The following is an 11427-nucleotide window of genomic DNA, read 5'->3' on the forward strand; positions in this document are numbered from 1 at the left end:
TTGAGTTTTAGAACGAACAGTTCTAGGAAGCTTAGAGTTCAGTCAATTTATTAGTAAAACACCTACAGTTAATGTGCCATGGCTTTCACGGTATTGGGTGTCAACAGAGGAAGGAAGGACAAAGGGACTTCTCCACGTGAATTGGAGTTAAATTGGTATCATCGTTGCAACTTCCAGTGCTGCAAGTGGTGATAGAGTCAAATGTGTCTACTGGCTGCCTCCAAAGGTGGTCGGTAGGGGTTTGGTTGTGTTTGTCTCACTTCATTTTGTGTTTAAGCCATATCATGTATCTCGCGGTGTTAGTAAATAGAAACGTTTTTCTGTCAGCGTCTTCTAGCGGCCAGGGTCCCAGGATGCCAGTCAGAAACCATGTGCCCTTATACTCGGTGGCCATAAAGCTTCCTCCAGTCAGCTGTTTTTCTGTGGCCTCCTGGATGTGTCCACAAAACTGCCTGTTTGTGAGGCTTACGTTGAGGATTTGTTCGCAGTCCTCCGTAGGAAGGTAGGAAACCTGCAGCTCCTCACCTTGAACTTTGTCGCCTTCTCTTTTCCAGCCACTGACCGTACCCACCAATTTGGGAATCAAAACATGTTCTGCAAAGTCTCTTTCAGGGATGCATACAGGAAGCTGGTGGGTGTTGCACTCAACGTGCTCGTGGAGTTGTAGTAACGCAATGTTGTTCTCGCCGGTGTCCTCATCGTACCGGATGTGTATGTGTTTCTCGTGAACGCGCATTACCCTCTCAGTTCCACATGTTCTGTTGCGCCCTGTGAAGCAATGACATGTTCGGTGCCCTTAAGAACATCAGAGACTTGAAAACAGTGTGTAAATTGATAACAACTGCGAGTTGTGCTGAGAAATATGTGCAGCAGAGAAACGAAACATGGTGAAGGTAAATTAGGAATGACAGCTTTTCAACGTTGCGTAGCAGCATGCGTAATTTCAGAGGGGAAGGACAAATACCCAACACCAGCAGTAAATTTTGGCATGAAACATTTGCTTTTGGATGGAGGAAGGGTAGTGATCTCCAAATGAACCTAGTTTAGCATATCCCTAGATGCTGAGCCAGCCCTTGTGAGTGCCTTTGAGAGGCACTGGTTTTTCTGCTTGGCTTCTAGAGAGGCATAGGACAGCTGTAGTTCTAACTCAATACTCATTTAAGATGCTTAAATGAGATGCCAGCAGATTTATACACTACAATGATATTTTTGGTGCAGCAGAAATTTTAGTAAGCTGTTTTTGAAAGTAGCTTAACAGTGTCAAAATGTGCTACAACAAAAGGAAAGGTTTCATCACCTACCGGCACCAACCCTGATTTCAAAATGGCTGTGCAGAAGGGCACACTCTGCCGTGGTCAGGACAAAATTACTTTTCAGCAGCACTCCTCCACAGAAGCCTTTCCCTTCTGAGTTTAACAGCAGGACCTAAGAAAATACCAAAAAAAAAAAAAAAAATAATAATAATTAGCACCGTCCATATGAAAAGTTAGCCATAGACTTCATGAATTGCTAGAAATACCTGCCAAGGAAAGTGCTTGTCACGTTTCCTCAGGGTTTCGCTTATCAGATTATCCGTGTCTTGAAGTCTGCCACATGCACATTTATCTAGCAAATGAATTAGAAAAAATAAAAACCTCATGCTGTAACATTTTGTGACAACTACTACCTGCAAGTATTTTAAGTATTCCGTCTAGGCTGTAGGGTTTGGATTTTGTACCAAGGAAAAGGACAGTATCTCAGCTGGTGAAAATCAGAATAATTAACTTGATTTCTGTAGTAATACTAAACCATTTGAGTCATTGTGTTAGGCTTGTGGTGGCAAGCTTTTACTTTGCAACTTCCGAACTGAGGCTTCCTCTCCAGCTAACCATCAGCACAGGTTGCTTCCTCATCTTTGTATCCTGTACTTGAACTGCACTAAACACCTCGTAGCTTTTGGGTATGTGGGTGCCTAGTCCTCAGTACCAAACTAGAGCTAGTTTGAAGTAAAACCCACCAAATTGCATTTAGTGTGGGCATCAAATCTTCACTAAAAGTGTGGCTGTACAGCTCCATTCCTGTTTGGCTGCCATACTTACTAATACAGACAGGACCTATGTATACTACTGTATTTTTAGTTGACCTAGTTTAAAAGTTTTAAGATTGAAAAAATGAAGAGGGCTACCACTTCAAATTAACTAACAAGGCAGCAAGTGCTGTCTTTTATTTGTAAGGCTGTTGGGTGCCTAATCTGAATCAATTGAACCTCATTCCCAAACAGGCAGGTCTTCTGTAGCTCTTTACTGAGAGTTGGAGAGGAAAACCTGCACCAGTGAGTGATATTTAGAATGATGCTAGTGCTCTCTGCACTCCCACCTGTAAATGTTCTGATCAAATGTTCCTTCTTTTACCACCGCTCAGGTGTCTTTGTTGCTGATCCCTAGGTTCCTCCTTTTTATGTCCAGTTTGGAAGGTTAATGTTCTTATTTCTGGAGTCCCCAAGTGGGCTGATTGCATCTGGGTATCAGATTCCCTGCCCGAACACCCGAGCACTGTGCATGGGCCCCACCTCCATGCTCACACCTACCTAAAGCGATACATTGCTTTTTGTCCTTCCCGAGCTCATAGCCATCAGCACAGGAGCAACGGTATGAATCTGTTCCTGGATAGCAGAAATGGTGACATCCTTCTTTTCCTTGGTGCCGGCATTCGTTTTTAGCTGGAGAGAACAAGCAGGGAAAAAGCATTGGGAATGGTTCAGCTGGAGTTTTCTTGCATAGCCCGAGTCCTCTTTGCTAACCTTTTTGCATTTACTCTCTTTGTATTGGAGTGGGTAGGAACTGCCTTCCTACTGTCTTCTTCACCACTGTTTTTACCCTCATCAGGCAGAAATTGGGCAGAGAGAGCTGCCTTTGCAGCTTCCACAGGATTATAGCACCCAGTACCTCCCTGCACCAGGCTGTCCACGCTGCTGAGTTTTGGGCAATATTAGTACCCAAGGGTCAAACTAGGCTTTCCATGTAAACCCACAAAAGGATGCCATAAGTTTTCTCTGCTCAGTTAAGCAAAGCCCTAAGGATTCACTAAGCACCAGGGGAACCTTCTGCACTTTTTAAGAAGGCAAGTGATCAAGAAAAAAGCTAAAGTTTTCTGCTTTCCAACAAAAACAAATGTGTAGCTCCTGTTTCTCATTCTTGTGCCAAGAAAATTAAAACCAACCACTGCCACATATCAGGGAAAAAAAAAAAAAAAAAAAAGTATTAATCATCTGTGAAACATGGCCAGTCACCTTTCTGTGGCTGAGCAAACACAGCTTCGGTACAAAGCAACAGGAGGAGCATTTGATCTTAGATCTAGCTCACAGGTGGAGAAGCAGCAAAGAAATTTGCATGTGATGTGGCTCTTGATGGCTCATGCGGAGCAGGCCAGGCTCCCCAGGGGGATACTCTGCCCCTCTACACTCACACCCTGCTGCAGAAAAGGGCCCTCCAGGCAGGCAGAAATACTGACATTGGGGCTAGGAAGCAAAAACTTTGGATATGAATGTGCAGGATCCATCCTGGTGCATTTTAAGGGCCAGATAATATAGAATAGAAACATGAAATTATTAGGGTTGGAAAAGACCTCCAAGATCATCTGGTCCAGCCATCGCCCTACTACCAATGTCACCCACTAAACCACGTCCCTAAGCATATATGATAGCAAGTAGACATAAAGTGGGGTGGGATTATGAACCATAGTTTAGCATACACAAGGAACTTGGGTCAAACATCTCAGTTGGGGTAGTATCAGGGAACTACCACCACGTTGTACAAAGTATGCATGTTAGCCCCATGCTGGTGGTGCCTCACCAAAGGCACAGTCCTCCCCCTCGTAGCCCTCGGTGCAGGTGCAGGTGTAGCCACGAATGCTGTCCTCGCACACGCCGTCGTTCTGGCACGGGTTGGAGGAACATCTCTGGCCACCTGGGGAGGAACAGCCCAAAGGCTGGAATTAGGTGGAAGCCATCCCACCATCACAGAGGCAACGAGACACAGAGCAAGGATGTTCAGTACGAGTCCTCATAACTTGCAGATCCTGGATCCACAGAACCATCCCCTGCACTTGGTGTTTTAAGGGCTTCCATGGAAAATTAACACTAATGCTGTTTTTACCACCTCCCTGTCTACTGTCTAAAACTCAGATTACAAGTGAATAAAAGCAAATCAAAATGAAAAGAGATAAAAAGAGAGAACTGGTTGGATGCAGCACTGATGAAGGGGATGAGGCCTAGTCACCTCATGCCGGTGCCACAGGCCCCGTGTCCAGGAGGTGCCTGGCTGCATTGCCCCATGTCAGCATTGCCCCATGTCAGCTTTGCAGGTTTATTTCTCTCCTCAGCAGCTGCCAAAGGACAGCCTCCAGAGCTTGCAGACAGCCCAGTGGCTTTTAGCACCTATTTATCTCACTCAGGTTCAAACAGTAGGTTTGTATTTGGGAGGCTGTGCTGGTAGAGCTATGCTGGTGAACTGAATCAGCAAAGACTGAATCAGACTTCCCTGTGTGTCTCTCAAACACCAAAATGCTCAGCTTACAAGGGAAAATACACCCCTTTTGCCTTGCATGCCCTGGTAGCTCTATTAGCTTACTAGACTATTAGACTTGTGCAATCCTTTCGCATCAGCCCTTCTCTTGTGTTTCTAGCCATATGACACATAGTGACTGTGTGTTTCTTGTGGAATAAACTTCTAAAAGCTGCTGAAAACTCTTAGAAACTACATCAGACTGAAGCGTAATGTTCATAACATGCCACAACTATGAAGGAGAGAAATCAAAAGGCCAGCTTACCGTAGTAGTTATCCCAAAACATTTTCTGAAAGAAAGGGGAAATCAGATTTCAATGCTCAAATAACATCATCTTCCATAAATATTTTGGCAAAACAGAGACTTTACATGAGAGAATACACACTGCACTTTGACATTCACACAGTCACATGATTACAAATTTTGTCCTGCCATCAAGATTTGAATGACATGAGGTGGGAGGGAGGGTTTGCATCCTGCACATCGTCTTGCTACTTAAGAAGTTATAAAGGAAAAGAAACACTTCATGGGCAAGAGATAAACAGCTGAACCCTGCAGTATCATGACTTCCTTGCAAAACTGGCCAACTATTGTCTCCCTTTTGTGCAGCCACCTGGGAGGTGACCCCATCCTGTCCTGCTTGTCCCCCACTGGTGGTCAGGGCTCCTCCTTTCCCTTACCCTGCTGCTTTTTCCCCAGATGTTGCTGCTGGAGGTAGAGGTGACAGCACAAGGCGTTGCTTCATGTAAGTAAAAGGAAATTAAGTAAAATACTTACGAGCATCTCATCATTTTCAAATACTTCTCTTGCTTCCTCTTGTGTGCATCTCTCTTCAAGGCATTCTCTTTCCAAGCTGCCTTGGAGAACCTCCTCCAGAAGGAGGGAGCTGGCACGCCTGTGTCTCTTGATAACTTCATTTGCATCATCAGCTGATATAAACACTGAAACATTGCATGACAAGATGCTAATGTAAGTACTTAGGCTAGTTTCCTTTACACTTGCACTATTTTTTTTAATCAATCTTAATAAACAGCCACATTTTACCATGAAGAGAAATCCTGACACTGTTTTCTTTTGTTTCCCACACCTCTTACAGCCCTGAGCACAAGAGTGTCCTGATCCTTTGTCAGTGCTCCCAAGTAGTAAAAAACAAAACCAAAATGAACCAAACAAAAAGGATTCAGGTCTGACTCATTGCTGAACTTTTCTGCAGAATTCCTTGTAAATATAGAGTTTTTGCATCTCCCTGCAGCAGCCTTTCCTGCTGCATATTTTATTCCTACACTGGACACACAGAGAGCTTGGTTGTGCCATGGCTACAAGAAGAGATAAATATTATTATAAAGGCAGAGGCTGTTTTGTAGGAGTCCATGGGACTTTCAGCAGAAGTGGAAATGATTTGTATTTATTTGTGATGAAGGACCCTAACTGACGCCCTTCAGTCTGACTTCATGGAGATTTTTTGCTACCAATCATGACATGGCTCAGGGTAGCTATAAAAAAAAAGAAAAAAGTTATTCCCCAGCAATTTAAAAAAAAAGCTGTCGTATGCCATCCTTTACCCGGAAGACACCATAATCTTTCTGTATTTGTGTCAAGAGGAGGAAAATCCAAAGACATGACAGAGATCAGACCTTAAAACTCCTCTTTGCAATGATGCCCACAACAAAAACCAACTGTCAAGGGGGAAGGCTGGTGCAGTGCTGTTGCCTGTTGCCTTTGACATTAACTGGGATGTGGCTGCACATGTCAGTGTGTGTTTGTCAGCTCCCCTGTACTCAGAAAATAAACCCAATGGGGAAGGGACTGGGTTGGTTTGTTTGTTTGCTTAATATTTTTTACAGTCTTTGGGGGCCCGATGGTTTAAACAAGCAGTGATACTGGAACTGGAAAAAGTGACAGCACTGACAAAATTATTCTGAAGCTCTGTGTTGTTCCTTAGTTACACTTTTGAAGGATAGCAGATGAGCAGGAGGATTGCATGTGGTGCTAAGACAAAGCATCACATTTCTGTTTTGCATTTTGAAATGCCAGGGGGCATCATTCTCCCCTTCACAAGCAGTCACCTCCTTTCCTTCTCTCTTTTTCTTTTCTTTCTTTCTTTCTTTCTTTCTTTCTTTCTTTCTTTCTTTCTTTCTTTCTTTCTTTCTTTCTTTCTTTCTTTCTTTCTTTCTTTCTTTCTTTCTTTCTTTCTTTCTTTCTTTCTTTCTTTCTTTCTTTCTTTCTTTCTTTCTTTCTTTCTTTCTTTCTTTCTTTCTTTCTTTCTTTCTTTCTTTCTTTCTTTCTTTCTTTCTTTCTTTCTTTCTTTCTTTCTTTCTTTCTTTCTTTCTTTCTTTCTTTCTTTCTTTCTTTCTTTCTTTCTTTCTTTCTTTCTTTCTTTCTTTCTTTCTTTCTTTCTTTCTTTCTTTCTTTCTTTCTTTCTTTCTTTCTTTCTTTCTTTCTTTCTTTCTTTCTTTCTTTCTTTCTTTCTTTCTTTCTTTCTTTCTTTCTCTTTCTTTCCCTCCCTCTCTCTCTCTCTCTCTCTCTTTCTTTCTCTCTTTCTGTCTTTCTGTCTTTCTGTCTTTCTGTCTTTTCATTTCTCTCTCTCTCTCTTTCTCTTTCTCTTTCTTTCTTTGACAGCTCCTCCGTATTTTGGCAAACCACAGCAGATGAATACAGAAAACATGTATTTCTGCAAGCTATACTAAGTGTGCTTCTCAGCCTCTTTCATAAGACTTTTATTTTCATTTCAGCAGCAACTAGGTATATAAAACAAATTTTTCTTTAATATCTGGGACACCAGTCATCATAAGACATCATATAGCCATAAGACATCAATAATCATCATAACACCATGATGTAAATGATGGCATTACAAAATTACATTGCTTCAGTAACCTTCCATAGTTTTTACTTCAGCATATGAAAACAAAAACAGAAAACCCCCCAGACAGAAAGGGAACACAGAGTTTTTAGTGCTGTCAGCCTGTGCTGCAAAGTAAACATGATACAGGGCACAAAATTACTGGTGTGTTTACAAGAACAGGAGTGCAAATCAGAATTAAAGGGGCAACAAAACAAAGGCCATACCTGTCTCCTCTGTGGGAATGAAAAGGGCAGAGAGAAGGAACAACATTGTCCAAAAGCAACCTGCCATTGCTACCCTCTGCAGCTAATGGTAACCCTGCCTGCATTCCCACAGCTCTTTGGGGAAATTGCTAAACAGGGGATGTTAAAGTTTAAAGTCCAGCTGCTCAAGAGAAAACAAAACCTCTGAGGGCAAAGCCTGGCCGCAAAGTCAACATGTGAAAACCTCAAAAAAAAAAAAAAGTGTTTGGTGATGCAACTTCTCCTAATGCAATGGCTGAAGGCAAAGAAGGTTTGGAAACCTACAAGTTTGGGGTATTCCTCTCACCCCAGAGCCTTCCCTTTCCCAACACCAAATGGGGAGAAATGAACAATACGAGCATTTCTTCGTGCCATTACAAAGCGCTGTCACAATCTGGATGCTGACTGCAGGGATCAGTTTCACAGTGCAGTGTGGCTGCTGCACACACTGTCCCCACAGAGCTTTTCCCAAGGCAGGGCATAGAAAGTCACCTGTCCTTGGAGCTTAGCTGCGCCAGTCAAATCCCAAATCCCATCAGCTTTTGACGTTGCAGTGAATGAAACAAGCCTGCAACTTCCCCCATGGGAAATATATCTTAAAGGATACCATCCAGTTCTCTGCCATCCTCTTTGGTGGGCTGTGAGCCAAGCTTTCTTCAGGTCTGTGGGGACAGGACAAGGGGCAATGGCCACAAGATGGAGCACAGGAGGTTCCGCACCAACATGCAATGAACTTCACAGTGAGGGTGACGGAGCACTGGGACAGGCTGCCCAGCCAGGTTGTGGAGTCTCCTTCTCTGGAGATATTCAAGGCCCGTCTAGATGCCTACCTGGGCAGCCTGCTCTGAGGAACCTGCTTTGGCAGGGGGGTTGGACCTGATGATCTCTCGTGCTGCAGAAGCAGCACGGCAAGGCTGGCTCCCCTCAGCACACTGACACGAAAATCGTGTCACCACTTGATGTCAGCACAGGACTTTGCAGAACCCAGCACAGAAGTGTGCATCTGCAAACATTTATTTATTTTTTTAAGCAAACTGCTCACACGTTGCAACCCTACGTCAGTGAATGTGTTCTCGTAGGCACGAGGTATTTATTCAAACCAGGTTAGCAACACCAACACAGCTTCAGAAACTGTATTCTCCCTAGAGCTTAGTTTTCGAGCTCATGTTTTCCTTTTAGATGAAACAAGCCTTGACTGAGCAGCTGTTTGGGCCACAGTGTACTCAATCCTGTTACGGCACCAACTTTGTTTTCTTCCCGTATTGACATTATTGCAACAGGCCTTGCTTTCAAACTTTCGTGTTACAGAAGGTTGCATAAAGAGAGGGGTTTAGAAAGGCGGTCCTTTCGTCAAGTTTCTTTATACTTACTAGAATTTCTTTTCCCATTCCTTTAAATATCACGGTGAGCACACGGAGAGGTGTTTCATCGGTGTGCCCCCGTTGTGTCACAGCCCCTTGGCAAGCCATCATCTGAGTGTCACCGTCACACGCTTGTGGGAAATGCACACCTCAGCTAACGAAAGGGGATGGAAATTATTTTCCAGAAGATGTCACCCCCGCACTAGGCAAATAATGAAAGCCTCCTGGAGCAGCTCCAGCCTTCAGCTCCCTGCTGCCAGCAGCCCTTGGCTGGGGGACAAGAAATGAAAGAAGAAATGATCGCTTGCTGGCAGCAGATCAGGATCAACAAAACGAGACTGCAGCCCTCAGCCTAGCCTTAGACATCAGTCGGTCTGAAACAGGTGAATCTGATCATGTGTAGCCTTGGTGAAGAGCTAGCAGTGAGTGACACAAATTAATTTGATTTGTTTGTTGATGTACACTCTCCTTATATGAAGCACAGTCACTAGTATGTCTGTTTATAGGTACAAAAGCCACAAAAATGCCAGGTGAAACATGCCTAGCCAACAGAGGAGACACATAATTTATAAAGGGTTAATGCTTAGTGTGGTTAAAATGGGCTATACTTCAGTTAAATGTCTGGACGGTAGCCAACCAGCTCACCATATGCAGGAAAAAATAAAAAATAATAAAAAAAAAGAAAGCTTTTCTTGCTGCATTTGAAGGGCATCATCATTTATAAATGCTGAAGAGACAGAGACGTGCAGTCATTTTGGGGGAGCATCAGCATTGCCCTTCTGGCTTGGTCGCAGATTGCAGGACATCCCAGGGGAGGAATGAAACCCCAGGAGGTTTGATTCCCTCCAGCGGATGCTGCACCCACAGGAGCTTTCCTTGAGGACTCGAGCCTAGCCACTAGGCTGTGCAAGTCTCCTGCCAGCCTGGCAGGCCAAAGAACATCTGGGAGCTACTGACATCTCTGCAGATGCGAACAATGACTTTTTCTATTTCTGTGCACACATTGCTAAAAATAGCAATTGGTGTTAATATTTCAGCATAGTAAGTGCTGTTAATACTTGTTATTAAAATGAATTCATTCTTTACTTTCACCTTGGTGTTCCTTTACCTTTCCCCCTCACTTTCATCTTAATTTTGTTTCCCTACCAAAATTGCAAGCTGTAAAACTGGTTATGAAACAGCCAGAGATGGCAGAGCTTATGCACAGACACTGCCATATCACTCAAGCTCCTGCATGCAGCTTCAGTGATACATAAAGGGGGTTCAGTAGGGAGGCTCATTTTGCCCTAAGATGAGCTATCCTGATCCCTCGTGAAACACTCAGAAAAAAAAAAAAAACTGCTCTTTGAATGAGGACTGTATGGTTTTCCTCCTGTTTTCTCTGATTATATCTCCCCATTGACCTTATCTGGTCTTTGGGACAAAACTGGTTAAGGACAGCTCACACAGAAACTTAAATGGAGGATTTTCAGGCAAACTGCTAGAACATTGAAGGGGATAATAAGAAAATAGGAAGTGCTTGGAGCTTATCTGGAATTCAGACTTTTCAGTGCTGCTGACAGCTCTGTCCTCTCCATGAGGACTTTAAAGGTTGACATAGGCAGAGCACCGAGAACATAATGTGTATCTTGCCGTGTCTCTCGAGTGGGAACTGCAATTTGCTGTGCAATTAAACAGCTGGGGTAAATCTGTCCCTGCAGACAGAATTTGTTCTCATCTGGTACTGAGCATCTGAGCAGGATGAGGCTGGTGTTTCGTTGTAGAAGCAGAAAATAACAGGTGAGGAAGGGAGACGCTCATGTGGCCGATTCCTCTGAATACACGTTGAGCTAAAGACAGTGATTGAAGCCTGCTGAATGTTTCTGTGCCTTTCGGAATTGGTTATGAATAAATTAGGGCTGCCCAGAGCCAGGGCAAGTGGTAATGTGGGGCTGGGCAGGAGGACAGATGGACAGCAGTGAGGGGATGGGGCAGCAAGTGCAAGCTCTTTGCAATGGCCTCTCCGAAATCCCTGGAACATGCCCACATGTGACCCACAGCTCCACACATCATGTTTGCCTCTCTTACTGTAGAGGCTAGGGCTGAGTTATAACTGGAGGATTTCAGTGGGGGATCCCATGGGAAGTCAAGCAATTAACTTCATCCAACAACGCATTAGTATCAGTGACATGCCCAATTACTTAGACTCATGTGTGGATACACTGGTGGTTTGCACATTTTCCTGCTCTTTCTCTGTACACAATCAAGATCAAGCATTTTTTTTTTTAATTATTATTATTATTATTATTATTTTTCCAGAGGCTTTAGAAATGCTGGCCTGCTCTTGTAGTGTCCTAATCTGATAGTATCCTTGTCTAGGTTTATTTCTATAAAGCAGGTGCTGCCACAGGAACGCTGAGTTAGTTGCAACTTTCCAGTGGAAGGTTTATCAGCACAG

At 43.7% G+C, this 11427-nt stretch overlaps 1 protein-coding gene across 1 annotated transcript; it reads right to left on the bottom strand.

Annotated features, from left to right (window-relative positions):
- Positions 1 to 31: 31 nt before the first annotated feature.
- On the bottom strand, positions 32 to 11314 carry PROZ (protein Z, vitamin K dependent plasma glycoprotein). Its single transcript, XM_005021948.6, has 8 exons — positions 7612 to 11314; positions 5320 to 5483; positions 4807 to 4831; positions 3831 to 3944; positions 2567 to 2698; positions 1520 to 1605; positions 1302 to 1425; positions 32 to 768 (listed from the first exon to the last, which is right to left on the bottom strand). Exons 1-8 carry the CDS (start codon positions 7676 to 7678, stop codon positions 257 to 259), a joined length of 1224 nt encoding a protein of 407 aa, XP_005022005.4. The 5' UTR covers positions 7679 to 11314; the 3' UTR covers positions 32 to 256.
- Between the last annotated feature and the right edge of the window lie 113 nt (positions 11315 to 11427).

The sequence above is a fragment of the Anas platyrhynchos genome, chromosome 1 (genome assembly GCF_047663525.1).
Source record: "Anas platyrhynchos isolate ZD024472 breed Pekin duck chromosome 1, IASCAAS_PekinDuck_T2T, whole genome shotgun sequence".
In the NCBI taxonomy this organism is placed as follows: Eukaryota; Metazoa; Chordata; class Aves; order Anseriformes; family Anatidae; genus Anas; species Anas platyrhynchos.

Excerpts from the sequence above, each read along its gene's own strand:
- PROZ (XM_005021948.6), bottom strand. The coding sequence starts at position 7,678 with ATGGCAGGTTGCTTTTGGACAATGTTGTTCCTTCTCTCTGCCCTTTTC. Across the intron at positions 4,832-5,319 it reads TTGAAAATGATGAGATGCTC|AAAATGTTTTGGGATAACTA; the intron begins GTAAGTATTTTA and ends CCTTTCTTTCAG. Across the intron at positions 2,699-3,830 it reads GGGGGAGGACTGTGCCTTTG|CTAAAAACGAATGCCGGCAC; the intron begins GTGAGGCACCAC and ends TGTTCTCTCCAG.